The sequence below is a fragment of the Nicotiana attenuata genome, chromosome 5 (genome assembly GCF_001879085.1).
Source record: "Nicotiana attenuata strain UT chromosome 5, NIATTr2, whole genome shotgun sequence".
Classification (NCBI taxonomy): Eukaryota; Viridiplantae; Streptophyta; class Magnoliopsida; order Solanales; family Solanaceae; genus Nicotiana; species Nicotiana attenuata.
This window is the reverse complement of record NC_031993.1, coordinates 16419498-16446977: the sequence shown is the minus strand read 5'-3', so window position 1 is coordinate 16446977 and position 27480 is coordinate 16419498. Positions and strand designations below refer to the sequence as shown.

Genomic DNA, 27480 nt, shown 5'->3' with positions numbered 1-27480 from the left:
GGGGGGGGAAGGGAAAAAACAAAGAAAGATCTAGTCATGTGATTTCAAAGACAATAACAAGTATACATGCATATACTGCTACATGTTCATTTGAAGTTTCTTAAAAAAATTTAATTTTATTTAACCGTGATTTAAGTATAAAAGGTATAAAAAAAATATATGGTATACATCAATTGGCTTGGTGCATGCATCCAATGCACTAAGTTTGCATATTTTTGCTTGATGGCAATGGTTGGTGATGGCAGCCAGAGGCAGATGAAGCCTTGTTCAATGGGTTCAACAGAACCCAGTATATTCGACACGGAGTACAAATATGTGAAAAATTATCAGATAGATTACTATTGAACTGCATAGAAGGTAAACTCTTCTCAATCTGGCACTAATAAGATACGAGGGGGAAAAAACTTAAATGTCCTCATTACAATTGTCACCTTGAAACCATACAGTACAATTACAATAAGATTTTGTGTAAATTACAATTGTTTTCAAGAATTAGAATATGCGAAAAGAATCACATATATGAAACTTAAAAACCAAAAAGAAAGAGAAAGAAGAAAGAGTAAATTAGGAAAATGGAAAAGAAGCAGTAAGAAGAGCAATGGGCAGTTTTGTTTCTAATTAGATGGTGTGCTCCAAATTCTTGTCTGCTCATGAAAGCTTCCAACTACAGCTGACTGCTTTTCATCACTTAGTCGATTTGCAAAAACATTGTAATAAGCTAAATGATCCAGATTCTGCAATACTTCCACTGATTTTCCTTCCTTTTCGTCGATAGTTATCTGTCCATCTTCAGATTCAACTCCTGTAGCGGTAACTTTTATGTTCTTGACGCCAAACGTTGATTTTAGTACAGAATAATCACCAGCCAAAACTACTGCTCCAAGGATTTCTCCAAGAAATGTATCCTGAAATATTAGAAATGATATAACTTAGTAACATAGTCAGTATTATGAAGAAAGATTAAGGTGAGGTCTATGTACCATATGCTGGTATCTAGGATGTATTTTTCTCAGGTTGTGTAACCGTGACAGTAAACGCCTTGCAAAGATTGCTTCCGGTGTCCTCTTAGTCAGGTGAAGTCGTTCAAGAATTTTACGAAATACACTGACTTTCCGCTGTATGCCAAGTGGAATGAGAGTGATATTAAGTTCTGAACTCAAAACTGTCTGTGCAGCCAGAGGGTCAAGAAACATATTCAGTTCGCCAAATCTATTTGAGGGAACATTGATCACATTTCCCTTCTCAGTGTTGTCATAAATGATGTGTCCCCCAACAATTAGTATATCCTGCATCATTATTCAAAAGACAATGCTTTCTCATTAAGGAATGCCTGTTTTAGACATATTAAACAGTAAACTCAAACCACACTCGCTCTTAGCGGTGTAACATTTTTGTAGTGGTCAGCCACTACATACTAGAGATAATACAAGTTACACAGTAGAGTATTGATTCGACTGACTTATGCTACTGAGGTACTAGGAAATCATGTTGGTGTTAGGGTTTCCCTTGATTTTCTACCATGATTAGAATTACATTTCTTAGTAGAAAATGTTTTCTTGGTGAAAAAGGACTATCATGTTTATCCTTTTCTTGAGGGAGAAGTTTTACACTTCTATAAATTGAGGATTCTTCCTTCTCACACGATAATACAATAACATCCACGTAGTCATTAAAAGAGTCTTGTTTAGGGGAGAGTCTCTCGATAGTTTTTATTCTTTTCTTTTTTTTTAAGTTTTCTCATATCTAAGTCAATTGACCAAACCATATTAAATTATTATGCTTCTTTTAGTATGTTTTTTCTTTGTTGTCTGATTGCTTGTTGTTTAAGGTTTGCTTTGTTAGCTTTTGCATGACACCTTGTTATTTCGATCCAGTCGGCTAAGGTAGCTATATTAGTATTGGTTCTTGAATGCGTAATTCTTAACTCTCTCTCTCATAAGATAACAAGGATAGAGGGAAACACTTGCCTGAATGGCGTAGGTGTAATTCTTGCCTGAGAGAAGAATCTTCGCTATATTGGTCAATGGGCCATTGGTTAAAATGGTAACTTTGGATCCTGAATCAAGTGATTTCACCACCGACTCCCATACTTCTAGTGCTAGAGGTTGTCTGAGTTCAGGATGATCAGTATCCCTGGGAGCTCCAAATTTCACAGAATTTTCAGCTGTGTATCTGAAATTATTTAGATCAAGCTGGTATATCAGCAAATTCGTACAGTGCACAAATGAACATGTGAAAGTACAAGTTTGCATTTTTCTACATGGATTTACTATAAGCAGAGATTCAGACTAGACAATGTACCTGCGAGGACTTCGAGGCAAAGAACGAGATAATCCATAAAGAGTGTCTGAGTCGAGAAATCCGCCACTACCTTGTGGGATAACCTTGTTGTACTTACATTCACCAACTGCAGAGAAAACAGGATCAGACTGGTTCATTGCGAACATATCTCCAAGGCCAACGGGAATGTCATCACGACCCATCATATGAAGCAAATCATACACAGAATCAATTGTTGCAGCATTTGCCCAGCCAGTTGGACTCACAATTATAGCCTGAACAGAAGAAGAGATTGCATATAAAAAGTGGCCATTAATGCTTGCATTAAGGTAGGCCGTCTACATCACACCCTTAGGGGTGCGGCCCTTCTCCCTGCGTAAATGCGAGATTATTTGTGCACTAGGCTTCCCCATTTAGAAGAAGAGATTGCACGTTGATAAGCATTGCTTCCTCAACTTAGTTAGTTACAGAATTTAGTCCTAAATTGTCCCAAACCATATAAAGAGTTAAGAGACAACTTCCCATTAGTTCAACCAATGTGGGACACTTAACACCCTCCACACACTCAGGACTAGACATTTGGTGAGTAGACAATAAAACATGGGGTCCAGTCGAACATTGAGTAAACCAAGAATATGAATGGGTCTTGCTCTGATACCACGTTAAGAACTCAAAAGATAGGTCATGAAATAAGGACTGACCAAGACCATATAAGGAGATGACAACGCATTCTCTCAAGTCTCAACCTATGTGGGACACTTGCTAAATTTTGCTCACAGTTAAAGGAAAGTATCTCATGAATGGCCAACGAATCATTAGTTTCCCCAAAACTATAGAACTGACAAAATGCATTCTTGAACAAACATTTGAGCATGAATTGAAGCAATGTACCCATTTTAAGAAACTTCATGGAATTATACCTGATGTTTAGTCAAGAAATTAATTCCTAACAGTTTTTTATGGTAAATAAAACAAGATAATATCTTCATCCAGTCTGTTTTGGGTATTCTTGAAAACAGAAGATGGTAAATATTGCTTAAGGTATTAACCCTCAGGGGTTGGCCTGGTGGCAATAGACTTGAGCCTTGGGGTTTGCTCCCTTTCAAGGTCTCAAGTTCGAAACCCACTGGGTGCAAACAATTTCTGAGGGCCATCGGACCGGGTAAACCTGAATTAACCGTGGTGCACTTGGGGGAAACTCCTTGCCGAGGGCCTGTGCACCCCCGGGATTAGTTGGGTCTCTTAGAGACTCGGACACCGGGTGCAAAATCCAAAAACAAATATTGCTTAAGGTATTAGACTGAACATATGGAAGGCCATCATACCTTGAGATTGATTTCTTGTACTGGTAACTTAAGGAGATAAAAGAGCGCTAGAAAATCTCCAGCACTCATATCCATATCAAACACAACATTCTTCCCAAGATGCTTGCCCCTGAGATCTGGTTTGTGAAGTTTTTCTTTGTAATAAGGAAATTGTGTAGAGAAGTTGAATTTTCCAGAATTTTTTCTTTGGTTTAAGACCTGCAACCGTGAAAAGTATAGCAATAAGGTCTGTCCTGATGTAAAATGTGTAAAAGAAAAAGGTCACAAGCAAACATGAGGCCAGACTAAATAAGAAGGCATATGCAAGCTCATATTGCATTGAGGCAATGAGTTGATAGGAAAGAAACTGGTAATATATAAAATAAAACCAATTCAAGTCTAACTGAGAAATTAGTTTTGAAACTTACATCCAGAAAGCTAACATAAAACTCTCTGTCTAAAACACTGCTAGCATTTCGATTAGGCTTTGCTCTTACAGCAACAAGAACAGGCACTCCTGAACCAACAACTTCTTTTGTATAACCGTCCTGATAAACAGCAACAGCTCAGAACATTTATAGAAGTAAAATGATGAAACAAAGAATAAATCATATAAGTCAGAAAGTATAAGAAGGAAATCATACATCAGTAACATCACCCTATCTCAAAAATTTTCTTCTTAGTTGATTGAGAACATAAAAAAGTTGTAGCTTTACCAACTTTGACTATCTTTAAAACAAACAAGCATAATTCATGTTTCTGGAATTACCAACAAAATCTCATCATTTACTATTACAGATAATGACATGAGTCAATTGATCTTCACCTGGCATCTGCCCCTCCCATTCTTGACTATGCAAAATGGATCACGAAGTCTAGTGTGAACATGACCACTGTGAACTCCATATCTTTCTAAGGTGAACTTGGGAGTTCTACGGCCATCGAAAAAGGGATTTGATCCATCAGATATACCATATGGTTTATTTGAAGTAACCACAGTAATATTGATGAACTCCATTTCTGCAAATTCATTTTCTCCTTGGGGGTTGTGCCGTTTACTCATGATTGAAGCAGCTATTCCTGACATAAATGAGTCCCACATAAAGAAACTCTGCATCACAGCAACATTATCATTACTAAATCAGATTTACAACTGCTGTTTTCATATCTAAAGGTATTGTATATGTATGTTGTAATAAAATATTAAAAATAGGGCCCGGTGCACAAAGCATCCCGCATTCACGCAGGATTCAGGGAAGGCCGCACCCCAAGGGTGTGATGTAGACAGCCTACCTAATGCAAGCATTAGTGGCTGCTTCCACGGCTCGAACCTGTGACACCTATAGATCACACGGAGACAACTTTACTGTTGCTATAAGACTCCCCTTCTATGTTGTAAATACATGTTACCTTGTAAAATTCGTCATCAAACCAAGTATCACGAGCCATTTTCAGGGACTTGAAACAGTACTGTGCCTCATAGGTGTGCTGATTCTTCTCAAAAGTTTCAAAAAACTTTTCAGTTATGGGAATGGTGTTTGTGGCATCCAATGGGACAAGAGTAACCGGAATACCAGAATGAATCACCTAAAGTATAAGGGTTGATATCAGTTACTAATCATTAAGATTGGCTAAAGAAGCCTACAACACATGAAAGAAAAGGCCTATTCTTTTTTTGTATAAAACCTGATAAGCAGCAAAAGGATCCATATACAAGTTGAACTCTGCATAAGGGTTGCTGGTGTAATCTGTGAATAAATTGCCACGGTCACCACACTGTCGAGGTTGGCAAGAAGAGTTGGAATTCTTAGGACAGCAACCTGTTGGATTTTGTGACCTTACACCACCTCCCATTATGTAAATGTGCTCAACATTTTTCTTCAGATGTGGATTACTTAGCAGAAATAGTGCAAAATTTGTATGTGATCCAATGAGAAAAACTACGGTCGGACCAGAAGAAATTGTTTTGATCATCACTTGCTGAGCTGTTGGCTGTCGAAGAGGTGAATAGTGTCTCTTTCCCTGGTTACAAGCTCCAGATTAACAAGTTATGCACACATTTCAAGCAAAGGAAAGTAAGCAATGAGATCTGAGCTACTTCATCTAGTCACTGAGATAGAAGTTAGCTTATCCTCAAATTGCATTATTGCCTATTCTACTTGCAGAACACGTTATCCTCTTGTCACGACCCAAGCCCATGGCATGTATTGTCCGCTTTGGGCCTAGGCCCGCATGGATTTGTCTTTCGCGCTACGCCACATCGAGCCCCAAAAGCACGCGTACCGTGTGAACATGTGTCATGCCTTATAAAGCTCTTCATTTTCCTCTTCCATTCCGATGTGGGATTGGCATAAGGTGATATGTGCACCCTTCTTCAAAGTTTGCCAACCTAGAAGCCTTAATCCTTCTTGACCCGCCCTCATCAGCCCGCCCTCCGTCATGGGTGAATGTGATGCCCATGACAGAGGGCGGGCTGATAAGGACGGGTCAAGCTGGACTGACAGGCTTCTAGGCTAGCATGCTTCTGAAGAAGGGGTGCACATGTCACCTTAGGCAAATCCCACATCGGAATGAGAGAGGAAAGTGATGAGTTTTATAAGGCATGACAAACATGGTACGCACGCTTTTGGAGCTCGACCTGGCATAGCCCGAAAGACAAATCCGTGCGGGCCTAAGCCCAAAGCGGACAATACGTGTCATGGGCTTGAATCATGACACCTCTATTGAGCAACACTGCAAAGTGGTACCTGTGGAAGGAAACTCTTTCGGAACCCATAGTTTGAGTCGATGTCCAAACGTCCTCCAAGACCCATAGGTATAGCTTGTCTATATCTACAATATCCAGCCGTTCCATTTTCCTAACAAATCAGTGAAACTTTAGAAGCATATCCAGTATAAAAGGGAAAGTATGGAGATATGTAACTAACCAGCATTTTGACATTAAACAAGTGACTTTTAACTTGCAGAACTGGTTGAGAAGTAGAGAACACAGAAAGCTTTTCTTCACCTGATCAATTATAGGGAGATATCCCCCAACATTTGGCAGAATGGTACCATTGGGAAGTATTCCTCCTTCGCCTCCCATTCCAACAGCAATGTCGTCACGCCCCATCATGTAAAGCATGTCATACACTTGATTTACAGCATGCCCTGCATCAGTCCATCCATTTGTGCTAATAGTTACTGCCTGCAGCAAAAAGGTTTTATCAAGTTGTTTTCTGTAGGAAAAGTAATATTATGGGCTGTTAGACTAATACAATTATACTACTAATATATTGGATGTGCAGATAAAGTCCACATCAGAAGTTGATAAGAAAAAGAAGCTACAGTAGGAACACTCTTAATGGTGGGAGCCGTTTGAGAAGACTGTGTAGTCTTGGTCGAAAATGGACAATATCCGGCACTATGTTAAGAGGATCTTTGGGCTGGTATAGGTCAACAAACCGGTATAAAAGTAAAACACTTAACGCATAAGAAGAAGAATGTGTGCTTTGGTAGCCACGAATACTCGGATAATGTGCGTGAAACACCAGGCGAGCTAATAAAATCTCGGTGATGGGCCATATTGTACTTCGTTTTGGATGTGCAAACAAAGTGTCATGTCAGAAGTTGATTAACAAAAAAGAAGCTACATATAAAAGGTGAAGGGATACTCACAGTGTGAGTTCTTTTGTAAAAAATCGTGCACGCTTGGCCTAAATCGAATAATATAACTACATGATGTGACTATGTGTGGTCTCTCTTTTAGATGAGGTGGTAACACGATTCAACATTTGAGAATTGAAAAACAGAACAGTGAGGGAAAAAAAATACCTTCAAGTCCATTTCGGACCGGTTAAGCTTCAAAAGGTAGAAAAGAGCCAAGAAATCATCAGTATCCATATCTGTATCCACTAGAATTCGATGAGGGCGACGATCAAGACCCTCACCCTCTACCCCATTATAGAAAGTTGCCACAAATATCAAAATTATCATTGTCATGAAAACAATTTTACGTAAAAATCCCAGAAAAAGCATGTTCTGTTTCTCCTTCATCACAAAAAAAAAAAGTCAAAATCTTTTTTTCTATGCGGTTGGAGCTAGAGAAAGTACTCTGCCACTGAGAATTAAAAGTCAAGACATATATGCTGAGAATTATATTATGCAAAAGAGATTTTATAGACTTTGAAACAAAAAAATTCTAACATTTTTTATGGAATAGAAGCAGCAAAATACAACAGCTGTGCACGTTTATCATACTCAAATCTTTAATTGGTAGGTGTTAATACTTTTGCACCAACTGCATTTCTTTTTTCTTTAGGCATTCGGTATTAGCTGACTAATTTTGATTTGTGTTGGGTAGGTCCAGTAAAGGAGCAAAAGGCTCTCCATTCTACGACTCTAACTCAAGGACAAAAATTGTGATCACGATCATCAATCCTACCATATCCTTGCTAGTCTCACGGTATGTACCCTACTCGATAAGTATTTTGTTTGTCAAAAATTACATTAAATATCATATTAAAATAATTGAAATTTGAATTATAAAACGGAAGTGTGCAATAAAACGATAAGATTCCATACAATCTTTCCCAAGTCCTGAAATGGAACTTTCAACTTTAATCTTCTGATTTGCGCAAAAAAAATAAAACATAATTGTATTTAAAAGATTTTAGCACTATCAAGACTGTTAGGGCACTTTAACCGATTACAGTAGGTTAATCTCTTATGTATATAAAAAAATTTAGAATCATTTTGAGCTTAATATTCGTATTATAAAAGAAGAAATTTAAGGACACAAATATAGACGGGATTGAATGTGAAGGAAACTTTCCTAGTATGCATTTGAAACAACAACAACAACAACCCAGTAAAATTTCACAACAGGGGTTGGGAGGATAGAGTGTATGCAGACCTTACCCCTACCCCGGAGGAGTAAAGAGGCGGTTTCTGGAAAACCGTCGGCTCAAAAGGACGAAAAGAGACAATAGATCCATACAAGCAACTACAACCAGAGAGATAATATCAACATCACTAGAGACAAAAATAGATGGAAAGGCAATAGCAATAATCAGTAATAATGACACAGTATTAAGAAAAAAGGAAAAATCGTGTGAACACAACATAAGCCACTAGCAGTCCAAGACAAAACACTATCAGACTAGCCCTACCCCCGGTTTAAAGTACAAAAATGCTCGACTACCTCCTAACCTTCAACCCTATTGCTCGACTTCCACACCTTCCTAGTACGAATAGTAAGTGATTGAAATTGTTGAACTGAAAGAATTGAAAAATCATTAAATATTACAGTAATAATTAAAAAATCATTCCTAAATAGAAAGGACTTAATTAAATGACTATTCCTAAATATTAGCAAAATAATAAAATGACTATTTTGTCTAGTGTGAACTCTACTTTAAAAGGGTAAAAAAGATCAATAATATTTTGCTTAGGGCTTTCGTGCTTTTAATATAGTACTAGATTTAGTGTACGCGCTTTGCGCGTGTACCCTATATAAAAACATAAACTTTTATAAAAAAAACATATTTGGAGCACAAGTTATGTATTTTTTTTCTTTGGTAATTATATTTTCCATTAATCACCAAAGAAGTCATTACAAAACAGTAAAGTCATCCTCGACTCACTTAATCTTTACATATATTCTAACTCTATCCTATAGTATGAGCAATACGTAAGAACACTATACAAGAGGCTGGTTAGTTACTACATTGTTTTCAAGCATAAGCTGCTGCATTTGTGCCCTCATTCCTCCTTGAGCTCTAATATTGCAAACACATGCCACTTCTCTTGCTATTTGATCTGCGGTCCTCGTTGTCTCTTCAAATATTCTACTGTTTCTCTCCCTCCATATCCCATAGATGTATTCTGCATATACCATTTTCATTATTCTGGCTTTACATGATTTCCCCTTAGCTTGTGTTACTACCCATGCCATCATCTGAGTATAAGATTGCATTGAATTCACATGAATTCATATCCATTGCATAAGCCTTTCCCATACTGTTTTGGCAAACCTGTATTCACCAAACAGATGTGCATATGATTCATCTGCTCCATTGCATAAGCAACATCTTGAACTTACTTGAATTCCCCAGTTTGCAAGCCGATCTGTTGTCAGCAATCTCCCATGACATTGCATCCACATAATGAATCTTGCTTTGGGCCTAGCTTTATTGTGGAACATTAAGGTTCTCCATGTCACCTTGCTGTAATTTCCCAAAATGCCTAAGTATATTTGCTTGATACTACTCTGCCCGTATTGTACTGTAGGCATTTGTTGCATCACCTCTCTTGCCTCCATGATCTTTCTCACCATCCAACTTGCCTGTTGGGGTATATTCATCTCCACTATGCTTTGCCCTTTTATGTAGTATGTGTAGATCCATTTTATCCATATTTTGTCTTTCTTCTGTGCCAGATCCCAATATACTTTAGTGATAGCAGCTCTATTCCAAACTCTGATATTCAGCACATTATACCCTCCAGCAGATTTAGGTAAGCACATTCTATCCCATGCTATCAAAGTTCTCTTTGTAATTGTATTAGAGCCAGACCATATATAGCTTCTGCAATATGACTCTATTAGATTCATCACTTTAGCTGGTAGAATAAATATTTGGGACCAGTAAGATTGGATACCAAATATCACTGTTTGGACTAACTGCACCCTTCCAGCATAAGATAATTTTCGAGTTGTCCAAGAGGAAATCCTTGCAACTATTCTGTCAATCAGTGGTTGCCATTGCATAGTTGATAGCTTCTTTGTATCCAGTGGGATGCCCAGATATTTGAAAGGTAACTCCCCAAGTGAGTATCCAGTCTTCTGTAGAATTTCCTGTCTAGTATCCTGAGCAACTCCTCCAAAATAGATTGCACTCTTATTGGGATTAGCTAGCAGTCCAGATGCAGCAGAAAACTGCATAAAACAAGCATGTAAAGTGGAGACAGACTTGCTATCACCCCTAGCAAACATTAGTAGGTCATCTGCAAAGCTGAGGTGAGTTATATCCAGCTTACCACATCTAGGGTGATACCTGTATTCCTTAACATGTTTCAATCCTTTGAGCAACCTGCTTAGGTATTCCATTGCAATTGCAAATAGAAATGGTGATATGGGATCACCCTGTCTGAGTCCTTTAGCAGCTTCAAAAGGCTTTTTCAGTTCCTCATTTATCATGATTGAATAGCTCACTGATGATACACAAGCTCTCACCCAGTTATTGAATTTTGTGGGAAAGCATAGATATTCTAATAGTTGTTCCAAATACACCCATTCAACTGAGTCATATGCTTTCATCATGTCAACCTTCATCATACATCTAGGAGATATATGTTTCCTGCTATAGGCCTTAACTAGCTCATGAGCAAGAATGATGTTATCTGCTATTTTCCTCCCTGGGATGAACCCTGCTTGAGCTTCAGATATGATGTAAGGCATGATCTTCTGTAATCTACCAGCTATGACTTTAGAGATAAGCTTGTATAACACAATGCAGCAAGCAATAGGTCTGAAATCCTTAATTGTCATTGGATTAGGAATTTTTGGCAGCAAAGTGATAGTAGTGCAGTTGATTGCTGGAAACATCACCCCTGTGTGGAAAAATTCTTTCACTGCAGCATACACTTCTTCTTTGATCAATGGCCATGCTTTCTTGAAGAATTCTGCATTGTATCCATCTATGCCTGGTGCTTTATCACTTCCTATTCCCTTCAGAGCTTCATCTATCTCTTGTCTAGTAACTTCAGCAATCAGGTCTTGTTGTTGTTGTGTTAAGGTTGGTCCTTCCCTCATTACCATCTTGTCCACAGCAGGAAATACATGTGCACTAGTTCCCATTAAGCTTTTGTAGAAGGATACAATCTCCTCCTTTATAGCTGCATGATCTGTTATGGTATTTCCTGACAGTGTTTGTAGTTCAACAATTTGTTTTCTCTGTTGCCTCTCCTTTATTACTGCAGAAAAGAACTTATTATTGGCATCACCCAACTTGATCCAGTTTGCTCTTGCCTTTTATTGTAGTATCTTTTCTTCCACCATTGACCATGTTTCCAACTTTTGCAACCATTCTTTCTCTTGGCCTTGCAGCAGGTCACTATAGCTAATTTGCATATGGCTTTGTATGTGATGAATGGTTTGTCTTGCTTGATCTATCTTCTCAGCTACTCCTTTGAACTCAGCTTCATTCAGTTGTCTNAAATATGTCCTCATATTCTTTTAAGAATTCCGTGTACTCTTCCTTTTCTGATGGTGACAGGTGAACACTGATGCGCGTTTCTTTGACATTCTCTGTATCCCCCAAGTTGACAACCTCAGTTTCGTCACAGTTAGACTTAAGCCTATTTTCAAAGTTCTCAACCTCTTTAACAACCTCTTCTGGTATATCATCCTCTTCTGAGTCTGTATCCCTTTGTTGCGTTATCTCGTCGCATGTCACATTCGTCGGTTCATCAAGATCAGTAATAGTAATGCTGTGTAAATAAAGTAAATGATAGAGAAAATAATAAGGGCAAGATTTATAAGAAATAGAAATACTTTGATAAATTCCATAATTGTTTTGAATATCGGAGCTCTTTTCGAAATTTAAAGAAAGTACGGAAAGGAAATCAACTAGCGAAAAGTAAAAGATAATGCATAGTGCTTTGTTCAGCCTTGCTACCCTAAAGCTTCTCGGGCCTTGGTGGTTCTGACGGACCAATTGTTGAGGCGCGCTCCTCGGCTCACGGCTTGTATGGAAGGGCCTTCCTCCCCCTCCTCCTCGAAAATGACACAACAGTCCATATTATCGTCCTCCAGGAACAAGTTCATCATTGCTGCTAATGCTTCCTCTTCTTCTGACACGTATATGACATTTGCTGGCTGGAAAGTCTGCTCCAGGCGAGGTATCGGATGCTCCAATGGATAGTAAGGGCCGCGCCAGGGTGGCGACCAGTCCTTGAATTCTTCCCAGGTGTACTCGTATCCCAAACCAAAAGTGGTACCATGTTTTTTCAGCTTGATGGGTTTGGCGATTCCCTGGAGGTTTTTGCCAAGTCCCTTGCCAGGCTCGTATCCACACCAATTCAGTATACTTTCGATCTTGTTATCCCACCACTTGTCCTTGTCCACGGCGTTGACTCGCTCAATGTGATGGTAGGTTTCTCCGCCTATCTTCCTTCTTCCTCCGATTGCTGGGATGGTCTGACGACTGTATATGGGATTACTACCCTCGCTATGAATAATCACCTCTTGGTGATTCCACTCGGACTGCAGTGCCTGGTGCAGGGTTGATGCTACAGCTCCAGCGGCGTGGATCCAAGGTCGTCCCAGTAGTAAGTTGTAAGATGCTGGGATGTCTATCACTTGAAAATCAACGTCGAACCAAGTTGGTCCCATTTGCAGACATAAACTGATTTCCCCAATAGTGGACCTTTGGGAACCATCAAAAGCTTAACCGTTGATAGCCCCATCCTTGATTTCATGTAGACTCTTACCCAATGTTCGGAAAGTCACCAATGGGCAAATGTTTAGGCTGGACCCTCCGTCAATCAAAGTCCTGGTGATGAAATAGTCTTCACATTGCACAGTGATGTGCAACGCTTTGTTGTGGCTTAACCCTTCTGGGGGCAACTCATCCTCGTGGAAAGTGATTTTATGACTCTCCAATATCTGCCCTACCATGTTCGCCATTTCTCCTCCAGTTATGTTGCTGGGTACATATGCCTCACTCAGTATCTTCAACAAGGCATTCTTATGTGCATCGAAGCTTTGCAGCAGAGCTAGGATGGAGATTTGTGCCGGTGTTTTATTCAGGTGATCAACGACTGAGTACTCTTTTGCTTGTATCTTCCTCCAGAGATCATCGGGCCCAGTTTCAATAGGCCGTCCATAGGCCTACTTACTTGATTCAGCTAAATGCTCCGGAGTATAAATCCTGCCTGTTCTGGTCATACCCTGTGCTGCAATTGCTTCTCCAGACCTAATTTTCCCCTTCCTTCTCGCCTCGGCTGTGTAGTCCCACGGTATGGCTTTTGTGTGGAATGGTGCTATGGCTGTCATAGCTACTGGGATAGGCACCCTTGCCTTGGAAGGTAATACAACAACTTCAAAGGGCTCAGGCGCCTTTGGGGACCCAAACTCGACCTCGATTGGTCCCTGCGTCTTTGCAGAAGGAGTGCCTCGAACTCAAGTGGTATGGACATGTTTACTTCAGCGTCTTCAGAAGGCTGAATCTGGACTACAATTGGATTAAGTGTGACCGTTGGTTTCTTTGGCTCGTCATCTTCAGCGATTAATCCGATCGATCCTTTGGGGTCCCAATCATCTTCTACCTCGATCATGTGCACACTTCCACTCTTATGATTAGGCAGGGGATTGTTGCGAACATTGGGAGCGGGCTCTTTTGCCACGATGATCTTGTTGTCAATTAAAGCTTGAATTTTATCCTTCAGAGATCGGCACTCATCAATGGTATGCCCTTTCATGCCGGAATGGTATGCACAGGTTTTGTTTGGATTGACCCATTGGGATGGATTTTCTGGAGTTATGGCAGGGATTGGGGTGACGTAACCGGCTGCTTTGAGTCTTTCATATAGCTGGTCGATTGGTTCGGCGATGGCGGTGTATTGCTTGGGGGGTCTACGGTCGAAGTTAGGACGTGGTCTAGGGAAGTTTTGGCGGATGGGAGGTGATTGATAGTGAGAGGGCTGAGCATTATAGGCTTGGTAGACATGTACGGGTTGGGAATATCTTGGTGAGATAGGTTGATATGTGGGAGGTGGAGATGATTGGTAAGTAGGTGGTGGAGCTTGGTAGGAAGGCGGGGGTGTTTGGTAATTAGGGGTAGGTTGATGTGTGAGAGGAGATAGTGGGTAGGTTTGGTATTTTATTGGGGATTTTGTTCTCTGTGCAACCATCACGGCACTCATATCCTTTTTCTTGGACGCGCCACCAGACTGTATAGCCTTGTTGGTAGCCTGCAATGCCTCAAAATTAGTGACCATACCACTTTTAATGCCTTCCTCAATCCTTTCCCCTAGTTTGATGATGTCGGAGAATTTCTGTCCTTCAATCAGCATCAACCTCTCATAATATTGTGGGTCCTGAGCTCGGACGAAAAACCTGTTCATCTGTTCTTCTTCTAAGGCCGGTCTGACCTTCGCTGCCTCTTATCTCCAACGAATAGCATACTCACGGAATGTCTCCGTAGGTTTCTTCTTCAAATTTTGGATGTAGAATACATCTGGCGCATTCTCCGTCATTGAATCTGACCTATCCATGAAATCAGATGCCATTCCTACCCAGCTTGTCCACTTCTTGGGGTCTTGGCTAATGTACCAAGATAGAGCATCACCTTTCAAAATTCTCATAAAGAGCTTCATGCGAATCTTTTCATCTCTTCCCACTCCGACCAGCTTATTGCAGTATGTCCTCAAATGGACCCTGGGATCTCCTGTGCCATCAAACATTTCGAACTTGGGAGGTTTGTACCCTCGGGAAGTTCGACATCTGGCTGAATTCAAAGGTCCTCATAATTCAGCCCTTCGATACCTTTGTTTCCTTCAATACCCTGGATTCAGCTAGTCAGTTTCTTGATGAAGGAGTCTTTGTCATCAGACTCCGGTGTGCTTGAGATAGGTTGAGTATATTGTGGCATGGTTTCCACATAGATGGGGGTATGGTGGGGATGATCATTTGTGTTTAGTGGTTCAGGAATGAGGAGCGGGGTATTGTTTGAAGTGTGACATGTGTTGCAATTTTGATGGGGAGTGCGTTGTTTCTGTCGTTTTGGGACGTTCTGTAGAGGTATAGGATCTTGAGCTTTGGGAATGTTGGCGTCTGGGGTAGTGAGGGAGAATGACAAGCTTGCCAAGTTCCGAACTTGGTCCAATTCTTCCTGAAATTTCAGTAACTTCTGTTCGAGCTGGGCGGCACTTTCCTTGGACACCTGCATACCCTGAGGAACCTCTACCCTTTCAACTGAGTTCTCTATCCTGACGTTGCTCAGGTCTTCCATTTTTGCTTTGTTCTTGTTTCTGATAGGACTCGGGGGGGAGGAGGTGGAGGGCCCTTAGATCTTGTGGAGTAGGATGATGATTCTAGAGTGCACGAACTAACCTTTTGGGGAGGGGAATAAAACAAAAGTAAAAACAAAAAAAAGGTAATAAGTTAGTACAGATTCTCAGAAAAAAATGTTGCAATATTTAAACACATAGTGCAAAATATAAATCGTGTCCTAAATTGGGTGCCTCGTTGTGCCTGAGGTAGGCCTAGCGACAAGTTGATTTGGAGAACTTATAATGCTAAATGCCTCATTTTATTGATAAAAATAAGACGAATCCCCAAAACGACACTAAAATTGCAGAAAGTAAAATGTCACTAATGGTCATTAGCCTTATTACATTTTAAAGCAAAAGAAATGACTCCTAACTACTTGGTCCCAGAAGGACCTTCCGCAGGTTGAATGCTCCCGTTGATCAAATCCTCCAGCTCACGTAGGTTCACCAATAAAAATGCCTTTGCCAGGCGTTCTCCTTCGTTTCCCTCAGCGTTCTGGCAATCAGTGACTCTTTTTCTCACTTTCCCTTACAACTCCAGTAGATTGTATTCCAGATATTCCAGCTAGCCTTGGTAACCCTCTCTTTCCATTCCTTGATTTGGTCACTTGATGAGAGATTCCTCCACCAGGTCAGCAAGAGCGAGGGTATACTGACCATACCGAAGTCGGGGACTTTGTTCTCCATTTTCTACAAAACAAAAGGGTTAAGACCATACCCCCCACCGGACTCGGCTATTTAAACCAATAATTACCATTAAAGCAATTAGTTCTCCAAATAAATGCACAGAATATGGTGGTGTCCGTTTGGGTTCCAAGGAAACTCAGTGGACTTTGGACAAGGCTATCTTAAAGAGTAATTATGTGGACAGCATAACTGGGTCGACTAGGTTTGACAGTGATGCATGCACAGTTAAATAGAATAAGGTTTCTATGGGGTATTAGACAAAGTACCCTTGAGCGGACAACTCAAGAGGGAAAGGCGCGGAACCGTCGACTACACCGTTGATCGACTAGTTTTACCGCAAATATGCCTTTACCAAATTTAAGGGGTGATAATATCGGAAAGGCGCAACCACTCATTATAAGCGTTGCTATGGTATTTGTTTGGCACGAGTGGAATATGATGTTGAAGATGCAATTACAAGAATGAAGCAAGTTGTCACGTATTTTCACGTTCATAATGTAAATGCACAGAATATGGTGGTGTCCGTTTGGGTTCCAAGGAAACCTAGTAGACTTTGGATAAGACTATCTTAAAGAGTCATTATGTGGACAGCATAACTGACTCGACTAGGTTTGACAGTGATGCATGCACAGTTAAATAGAATATGGTTTCTATGGGGTATTAGACAAAGTACCCTTGAGCGGACAACTCAAGAGGAAAAGGCGCGGAACCATCGATTACACCGTTGATCGACTAGTTTTACCACAAATATGCCTTTACCAAATTTAAGGGGTGATAATATCGGAAGGGCGCAACCACTCATTATAAGCGTTGCTATGGTATTTGTTTGGCACGAGTGGAATATGATGTTGAAGATGCAATTACAAGAATGAAGCCAGTTGTCACGTATTTTCACGTTCATAATGATTACAATAATTGCTCAAAAATTGCAACGGTATTGAAGGAAAACAGTAAATGAAAGCGTTAAAGAAAGAAAAAGAAACAAAAAAACCAAGTCAGTTTCGAATAAAGACATTAAATAAAGCAATAAAAGAAAACAATAAAGTCACTTATAACATGAAGTGGTAAAAGCCTAAAGACTCCCCAGCAGAGTCGCCATGCTGTCGACGACCCCTTTTTCTCGCGAAATCGGGTTTACGACATTTGGGAGGACAACTCTATTCCCGTTTGGGAATTGGATTTTTGGATTTGAAGAGTCGCCACCTAATGATTAAGTGCATTAGGACACTAAGGGTTTTTGAGTTGGAAAACCAGAGTTCGGGTAAGGGCTAGAAATTATTCCGAGGGGAAGGTGTTAGGCACCCCTCAAGATCAACTAGTGTGGTTCCCGGCCATGTTATATTGTAACTTCACAAAATCAAGTAGGCAATTAAGGGATCAAATAGAAAGGGACTTGCACACAAGTTTAAACTCATTTGAGAGAAAGATAATGCAGGATTTCGTGAAAAAAAAGGATTTAAATAACTTATAGAGAAAACAAGTAAGAAAACACATAAAGGGAGGGGAGTCCTAGGTTTATACATAATATGGATCACCCCACACAACACCCGGTAACCGTTTATACGCGTGGTGTTATCGAGTGGTCATCATATCCATATTCTACCATCCCACCCCGTAAAGGTTAGTTTGAAAACGCATGAGTTGGTCACGAGGCTTATTACGTGCTATTACCCGTCCCGTCCTATAAGTCCCAGGGGGTGCTTAGGACTACTAATCCTATGAGGTGAGTACTAGGCTGAACCCCTAGGTTTTAAAGGATAAAATCCTAAACGACAAGTAGAGAAACAGTTAGGACTTGCACAGATGGGGTACACATAAATAGTTATATGGCTCAAATATCCCTCCACAAGTAAGTCATGTAAGTAGCACGTTTCAAAAAGCAATAAAGGTCTCGGATTCAGAACCTCATGTCACGACCCGGATTTCCCACCATCGGGAGTCGTGATGGTGCCTACTGTCGGAGCTAGGCAAGGCAAGTATTAAAACATCTTTCTGATAACATCACAACGATATAAATAAAACGAGTCATTTCAAGAAGTCTTAAAAACATAGATAACTTAAAACCAAATGCGGAAGTTTAAATACAACTCTACCCAGATCCGGTGTCACTAACTCACGAACTACTAAGAGTCTAAAAACAAGTTTGAATAGAAGTACATCAATGTTTGTCTCAGTACAAGGAAAACAAACTAATAACATAGAACGGACTCCGGCCTGCGGACGTCAGCTAGGCTACCTCGAAAGTCCTTGGACTGAAGTCAGCTCCCGATCAAATCCTACTGCTGAGGCCCAAAAGCTGCTCCTGGATCTGTGCAAAAAGATGCACAGAGTGTAGCATCAGCACAACCGATCCCATGTGCTGGTAAATGTCTGGCCTAACCCCGGCGAAGTAGTGACGAGGCTAGATAGGACCTACCAAAAGCAACCTGTGCAAATATATATGTATATACAAGTGCAATGAAATAACAGCAGAAAATACCAATTAAGGCGGGGAGGGTACATGCTTAGGGGAAATACAAATGAAAACAACTTATCAGAAGTAAACACGAAACTACATCAGATCTCGTAATCTATATAAGTGGTCAGCGTGCCACACGATCCCATTTCAAAATATATAAGGGGTCGGCGTGCCACACAATCCCATTTCATAATATATAAGTGGTCGGCGTGCCACACGATCCCATTTCATAATATATATAAGTGGTCGGCATGCCACACGATCCCATTTCATAATATATAAGTGGTCGGCGTGCCACACGATCCCATTTCATAATATATATATAAGTGGTTTCCCGGCAAGGGAGAATACGACTAAGCGGTTAAATCCCGGTAAGGGAGCAACAACAATAACTTACACGTTCCGGCAAGGGAATAATCACATTTCTTTCTCTTACGTTCATTTCTTACTTTTTAATCAAGTCAAAAATCGAGCCAACGCTCCAAAGAGTTTACACATCATATTTCCTTCTCATTCTCTTCATATCATATAGAAACCATCAATTAACAAGGAAGAGTCACTACATAATCCCAATTAAGCACAAATAAAGACCCACGGTCATGCTAGACACCGGTGTATAGATACTCGTGACCATGCCTATACATCGTACTCAACATTTAGCAATTAGCAAATAATACTCTAATCATATTCCCTCAAGCCAAAGTTAGATCAAACACTTACCTCGAATGCTCCAAACTCAACTCAAGCCTCTAGTATAGCTTTACCCCTCGATTTCGGCTCCAACACAGTCAAATCTATGAAATAATGACCTTAAAATATTAATAATAGCTAAACAAACTAAACCCAATGCCTAAATATGCATTTCTAAGCTTTCTCCCCAAAATTCCAAAAATCGCCCCGGGCCCGCTTGGTCAAAACACGAGGTTCGAACCAATTTCATGTTACCCATTCTCCCACGAGCCCGGATATACAATTTGTTTTCAAATTGGACCCCAAAACGAGGTCTAAATCGAAGAAAATCGAAAAACCCTAACTCTACCCTTTTCCCCCAATTTCCACCCTAATCTATGTGATTTAAGCTTGGAAACCTACTAATTAATGAAGAATAATGAAGGAAATAAGTAGGAAATTACTTACCCAAGTGGTCTTGAAGAATGGGGGCTTCAATGGCTTCCTAAAGCTTGGGGAGAGAAGAGAGCTCGTGTATTTTTTTGAAAGAAACCCGTAGCTACTGTTCTGAAATTTAATATAACTGGGCAAAACTTTTCCCTTCGCGTTCGCGTGAAGTGAGTCGCGTTCGCGAAGGGTAAACATGGTTGGTCAACGCGAACGCAGAAGGTGAAGCGCGAACACGTATGAGGAATTGGCTGGGGTCCAAGAGATTGGCCTACGCGAATGCGTTGGCCTGTACGCGAACGCGATGGGAAGGGGCTGGGGACCTACGCGAACGCGGTCCAGCCACCGCGAATGCAAAGAAGAAAAGAGGCTGGGCCCTCAGAGTTCCATAACTCTATGCGAACGCGGACTAGGGATGCGAACGCGATGAAGGAACAAAATGAAGCATCTCGAACGCGTGAGGGAGAGTGCGAACGCGAAGAAGGATTCACCTGGGCACCTGTTGCAGATTTTCTGCAACATTTCTAAGTTCAAAACCACCCCGAACACCTCCGAAAACAGTCCCGAGCCCTCAGGGCTTCTAACCAATCACACACACTACTCAACCACATCCTACGAACTTAACCGTGCGATCAAATCGCCAAAACAACATCATAAACGAGGAACCAAACCTCAAAATCAACATTTTTTCATCAAACTACATAAACTTTCATTTTTAGATATTTAGGTCCGAAACACGTCAAACGACGTCCGATTTCGACCAAATTTCACAGGAAGTGCTTAAACCACATATAAGACCTGTACCGGGCGCCGGAACCAAAATACGGCCCCGATACCAACACTATCTAATCCATTTTCATTTCAAATTTCCATGCTAATTTCAGAAAAACAATTTCTTTTAAAAATTCAGTTCTCGGGCTCGGGACCTTGGATTTCGATTCCGGGCATATGCCCGAGTCCAATATTTTTCTACAGACCCTCCGGGACCGTCCAATCACGGGTCCGGGTCCGTTTACCCAAAAATATTGACCCAAGTCAACTTTAATCATTTTAAAGCCACATTTTAAAATTTTTTCACAGAATTTAACATATAAACTTTCCGACTACGCGCCCGGACTGCGCACGCAAATCGAGGCAAGTAAAAAATGAGGTTTTCAAAGCCTCTGAAGCACGGAATGAAAGAGAAAACAGGTGATGACCCTTTGGGTCGTCACAAAAAACCTGACACTATTAGTTTGATTTGGTAATTGAAAAATCCGAACCAACCCGACTTATGTACACCCTAGGGGCAAAATCAGCTCAAACCCATTTGACCCGCACAACCCGCCCAAGTCTTAATGGGTTGGGCAACATGTATTTTGCTGGTTGGGCTGATTTGGGCTATGCCCAAAGTGACCCATAAAAAATGTCAGCCCATATTGACCCGTATAAGTGCCCATCTGTGACGCGTGAAATTCCAAATCATAGACCCACTAACTCTCACGTCACAGTTCATTAGTTATATAGCCATAATCTATACTATATTAAAAGTACGAAAGCCTTGAGCAAAATATCGTTCGCCTTTTTTACCCCTTTAAAATAGGGTTCACATTGGACAAAATAGTCATTTGATTATTTTTCTATATTTAGGAATAGTCATTTAATTAATTTCCTACTATTTAGGAACAATCATTTAATTATTAATCTAATACTTAAAACTTTTATTTTTCAGTTTCTTTTAGATCTAAAATTTCAAACACTTTCAACTAAAACTTGAGAAAGTTTTTGTTATTCAACTTAAACTAAAAGTTTCGTCTTTCTACTAACTTAGGAAAATATTATTCACTTTCAAAGGAAAATATCGTAGGAAATCATTTAGTTATAAATTTTTTGACAGATTAATTCTACAAAAGATGTTAGGTAAAAACGTGCAATTTGATTTTCTTTTTGGTTTAGGAGTCTTTATTTCCTAATAAATCATTAAATTATCCATAATTTTATTTTGTATAAATCCTTTCATGTTTCAGATTATGTACCAAAAATTTCTATAAAAGAGCTACAATTCTACGTTTTCATCATGAAAACTTTGCCTTGTTCGAGCAGCAACTATAAATTAAGAACTTTCAGGTTCTTCTTTGAGCAATATTTTATCAGTGTAACATATAAAAAAAAGGAAAAATGACTTTTCAATAAGGAAGCAATTTTTCTTTTAATAATAAAAACTAAATTAAATGAACGAAACAAGTGCCCATTAATAAGGAATAAAATTCTGCAATCAATAAATTCTTTAAATATAAAAGAAAATAGCTTTTCAAGAAGTATTCTCTAATTTAAGAAGAGATAAGGTGTTCTACCAATAAAGCAAAAATCTATAGGTATTCCTAATTTTCTAGAGAAAGTAATTATCTATACTATATTAAAAGCACGAAGGCCTTTAGCGAAATATCGTTCGCCTTTTCTACCCCTTTAAAATAGAGTTCACATTGGACAAAATAGTCATTTGATTATTTTTCTATATTTAGGAATAGTCATTTAATTAATTTCCTACTATTTAGGAATAATCATTTAATTATTAATCTAATACTTAAAACTTTTATTTTTCAGTTTCTTTTAGATCTAAAATTTCAAACACTTTCAACTAAAACTTGAAAAGTTTTTGTTATTCAACTTAAACTAAAAGTTTCGTCTTTCTACTAACTTAGGAAAATATTATTCACTTTCAAAGGAAAATATCATAGGAAATCTTTTAGTTATAAATTTTTTGACAGATTAATTCTACAAAAAATGTCAGGTAAAAACGTGCAATTTGATTTTCTTTTTGGTTTAGGAGTCTTTATTTTCTAATAAATCATTAAATTATCCATAATTTTATTTTGTATAAATCCTTTCATGTTTCAAATTATGTACCAAAATTTCTATAAAAGAGCTACAATTCTACGTTTTCATCATGAAAACTTTGCCTTGTTCGAGCAGCAACTATAAATTAAGAACTTTCAGGTTCTTCTTTGAGCAATATTTTTATAGTAGTTGAATTTTACATTCACGCGTTTATATTAGTAGTTAAATTTTGTATTCACATATTTATATTAATAATTAAATTTTGCATTCACGTATTCAACAAGTACATTTTTATTTAGGTATTCTTAATTGTGAACCTTGAATGAACATGAGCTTGTTTGGCCAAAATCTCAATTTGTTTTAGTTGTTTTATAATTTTTAGAATAACTCTTATGTATTAAAGAAATAGAATAATTCACATTTTGCTTGTGAGAAAGAAAAAAAGATCTTTTGTTAGTTAGATGATCCTTTGTATGTTTTCGGCGATTATCGATTTGTACATATGCTTATCGTTATCGTTTCAATAAGGTTTCGATTTTTTCAATTTCGATTAATCGATTTTTGGAACTTATCGATTCGGTTATCGATTACACAAATTGTAACGACCCGCCTGGTCGTTTTGCCTTTTTGAACCCCGTTCTCTTAAATAAAACTTTCCGTACTTGCTTTAGCTAGTTTACGACTTGCGGGGACGGCTGGTTCGGGATTTGGAAGAGTTTTGGGTGAAATATGCTCATTTGATTCCTTAGGATTTCTTAAAAAGGCTAAGTTTGACTTTGGTCAACATTTTGAGCAAACGGACCCGAATTCGTGATTTGACGGTCCCGGAGGGTCCGTAGGAAAATATGGGATCTGGGCGTATACCCGGAATCGAATTCCGAGGTCCTTAGCCCGAGTAATGAATTTTTATCAAAAATTGTTAATCTAAAGTTTTAAGAATTTAAAGAAACTAATTAATGATTGATTTCCTAGGTATCGGGCTCGTATTTTGGTTCCGAGGCCCGGTATAGGTCCGAAATATCATTTAAGACTTGCCTGTAAAATTTGGTGTCAATCCGAGTAGTTTTAGGGCGTTTTGGCCCGTTTGAAGAAAATTAAGAACTTGAAGTTCATAAGTTTGATTCATTTGGTTTTAGGGGGTGAATTCTAGATTTAGCGTTGTTTCGGGTGTTCCGAAGGTTCGAGTAGGTCCGCCTCATGATTTCAGACTTGTCGGTATGTTCGGACGGGGCCCGGGAGCCCCGAGCGTCAATCAGACGAGGCTCGAGTGAAGTGGAAATTTTGGGAGAGGGCTGAAGAACTGCTGCTTCTGTCATAACCGCATCTGCGGTTCATGGACTGCAGATGCGGGACCGCAGAAGCGGCCCTACCATCGCAGAAGCGGCCTAAAGCGACCAGGCCATTTTCGCAGATGCGACCCAGAGACCGCAGATGCGGTCCCAGCCTTCCCTCCCCTTTTCGCAGATGCGGTCGCATTCTCCAAGATGCGGGACCGTAGATGCGGAAATCACTAAACTAGTGAGGTTCATTAAAGACGGGCTCTAAGTCATTTTTATGACATTTTCACTCTTCCTTTGGGCGATTTGGGAGCTTTGAGAGAAGGACTTCACTTAGCATCAAGAGGTAAGTTTATTCCACTCATCCTTAGCTTAATACTTGTATTTTAGGTAGATTAAATACTAGAACTTAGGAAAAAAATCAAAGGCTTAGAGCTAAACCTAGGGTTTTAATAAAACTTAGATTAAACCATAAAATTTGTTATGGAATTGATTAGAAATCATATATTAGTGATCCTTAGGTTGTAGAGAACAACTTCCTTCGAAAAATTTCAGAATCCGGGTAAGTGGGCCCGGGGTCGCATTTTAGGAAACTTGTGTTAATGGTTGGGAAATTGCTTAAATAGCTAGAATTCGATCTTATGAGTCTTTATTAACACTGAAATGCACTTCAACCCAAACTTATGAAATTTCTTCCAAAATGCTAACTTCCACAATAGGCGCCAAAATGCTCCCGGGTTACCCAAAACCCGATCCGGGCATACGCCCAAGTCCGAAATCATCATACGAACCTACTGGAACCTTCGGATCCCGATTCCGAGGTCGTTTACTCTGAAATCCAATCCTAGTCAATTCTCTCAACTTAAAGCTTCCGAAATGAGAATTTCCTCTCCAAGTCAACTCCGAACTTCCCGAAATTTAATTCTGACCACGCGTACAAGTCATAATGCCTGAATTGAAGCTGCTCATGGCCTCAAACTGCTGAACGGCGCGCTAGAGCTCAAAACGACCGGTCGGGTCGTTACACAATTTTAGCCTTAAATTATATAAATATTTAAGGTTATAAAAGTCGATCAATATTTTGGGGATATTTTAGTCGTTCAACATTTAGTATAAATTATTCGTGCTTTTATAACAACTAGTCTTATGATACGCGCGTTGCGCGTGTATATTATCTTAATCAGTAGAAAAAATTTTAAAAATCATATAAATATAGACAAAAAAAATGCTTGGTAGCTAACTTCGGTGCTCAAATTAAACCTTTTTTTTATTATGCCCGAAATATTTATTACTTTTTCTACCCCACTTTAGTTGTTCAATTTTAATTTTTTTATTATTATGAGAATAAAAGACTACGGATTGTTTTATTTTTCTTTGAAATAATTCCTGTTTTATGGAAACAAGGACTTCTAAAGAAGTCACGAACGCCCAATTATGATTTCTTCTTCTACAATATGCTAAGAATATTATAGTTATGGAAATATTTAATTTCCTAATATTAGTAGTTTTTATATAATTTAAATTAAAAAAATATTTAATGGTTAAAATTTTATTGAAACTCCTAAATATTAGAAAAATAATAAGATGATAATGGCTATTTTGTCCATTAGAAACTCTATTTTAAAGGGGTATAAAAAACGAATGATATTTTGATGAAGGGCTTCGTACGCGTGTTGTGTGTATTCCATGTCATGAGTAAAAACTTTTTAAAATCACATAAACATTTCTTAAAAAGTATCTTGAATGATAAAATAAAAATTAAAAAAAATAGTATAAGTTCCTTAAGGTAAAGAATGTTGATTTCGTTTAGCTAATTTTATAAAGAAAGAAACTTGTGTTAACATTGCTTACAACAGCAATTCAATCAGTCTATAACCTTTAAATTTTTTAGGAAACAACTTAAAAAAGTAAACATGATTTTCAAATACCTTTCTGAACTTAACTTTAAATATTTGTTTTTCAAATATCACAAATTTATGTCCAACTTCAATTTTCATACAAAGAATATGCTTTAGTTTGACCTATTATTCATTATAAATTAATTTTATTATTTTAGATGTATATTATTTTGAAGATATAGTACGTAATTGAAGGGTAAGATGAAATGTCAATGTTCATACACAAATAATTATTTTAGTTATTATATTCTTTGTTTTGAATATAAGTTCGCATTAAAAATAATTTTGTAGAGATCTAAAGATTGTTCTTTTCTTACTTGAAATTAAACGAACTTGCTACTTTACAAGAATAAATTAAATTGTATTTAAAGTAGAATCATAACATTTCTACAATCCAAAATGCAAATAAATAGGGGTAAAAGAAAAGTTCCGAATTGTTTGATAATCTAAAAGTTCGCCGAAAAGTTTTTTACAATTTAAAATGTAAATAAAAAGGGTAAAAGAAAAGTTCCTACTTTTGTTTGATAATCAGCAAAATTGCCGAAAAGTTTCCCATAACAACAATTAGAATTTCCTTTTGTAATAAGGCATAATTGAAAACTATTTCGATTTTCCTTTTTGGAAAGATATTATTCTTTTATTTAGCTTAGACTTAGATAATTAAATGACTATTCCTAAATAGTAAAAAATTAATTAAATAACTATTTTTAAATATTAAGACAATAATCCAAAGGACTATTTTGTCCAATGTGAATTCTATTTTAATGGGGTAGAAAAGGCGAACGACATTTCGCTAAGGGCCTTCGTACTTTTAATATAGTATAGACTAGCTGCGGTCGCCTCGAGGAAATACAGCTCGCTTAGTCTCCGGGTCGCCCGTGCTGCTACGCCCAATAGGCCAGTAGAAATACCTGTACCTGTGCAACAAAATGCACACAAGTGTAGCATGAGTACGAAAACAACGTGTACTCAGTAAGTATCCCGCCTAATCTCGAAGAAGTAGAGACGAGATGGCAACTTCGACACTTACTAATGGTCCAATAATAATATTATTGATGCGATGACTCACGGATTTATTAAGAACAACAGTAGATTCAAATGAGTCACTAAACAGGTGAAAGTTCCTTTCTTATTTAAAGTCTCCGGATTTACAATCCATTAATTAACAATTATCTCGAGTCGGGGAGAGCAGATAGCAATATCATTAAATCTCAAGGCAAGCAATACAAGCACGCGCAACTCATGCCGAGGTCGTACGGCCCGATCCAATATAAAATGTAAAAATGTAGCACTGCCGAGGGNCGAATCCTACATGCGACGCGGTCAAATTTAAGTAAACAAGCACCCTGCTCGCGAATCATACATGCGACACAAGTACACATAGAAATACATGCTCAAACAACAAATTAAGAATTTATCGGAAAATATTTATCCAAATAAAAGCCAATTCTCTTTCCACGATTTAAGAAAATGAAGTTTAATTCTCTTAGAAATTCATTTACCAATTCGATAGGATTTAAAAAATTTAACTGTCAATAAGATTTCAGATATTCCAAGTATAGCATGCTTCTGGGTCCTAGACTACCCGGACTTACACATATTAGTAGCTA

General features: G+C 38.7%; 1 protein-coding gene across 1 annotated transcript; it reads right to left on the bottom strand.

Annotated features, from left to right (window-relative positions):
- On the bottom strand, positions 354-7880 carry LOC109225403. The gene is made up of 12 exons (XM_019390051.1): positions 7398-7880; positions 6592-6771; positions 6332-6442; positions 5271-5606; positions 4995-5171; positions 4411-4695; positions 4013-4132; positions 3606-3803; positions 2302-2555; positions 1968-2172; positions 981-1286; positions 354-905 (listed from the first exon to the last, which is right to left on the bottom strand). The coding sequence occupies exons 1-12, from the start codon at positions 7617-7619 to the stop codon at positions 615-617; spliced, it is 2685 nt and encodes an 894-aa protein (XP_019245596.1). The 5' UTR covers positions 7620-7880; the 3' UTR covers positions 354-614.

Coding starts and splice junctions, on each gene's coding strand:
- LOC109225403 (XM_019390051.1), bottom strand. CDS start 7,619: ATGAAGGAGAAACAGAACATGCTTTTTCTGGGATTTTTACGTAAAATT. Junction 5,172..5,270: donor ATCCTTTTGCTGCTTATCAG/GTTTTATACAAA, acceptor CTTATACTTTAG/GTGATTCATTCTGGTATTCC. Junction 906..980: donor ATCCTAGATACCAGCATATG/GTACATAGACCT, acceptor CTAATATTTCAG/GATACATTTCTTGGAGAAAT.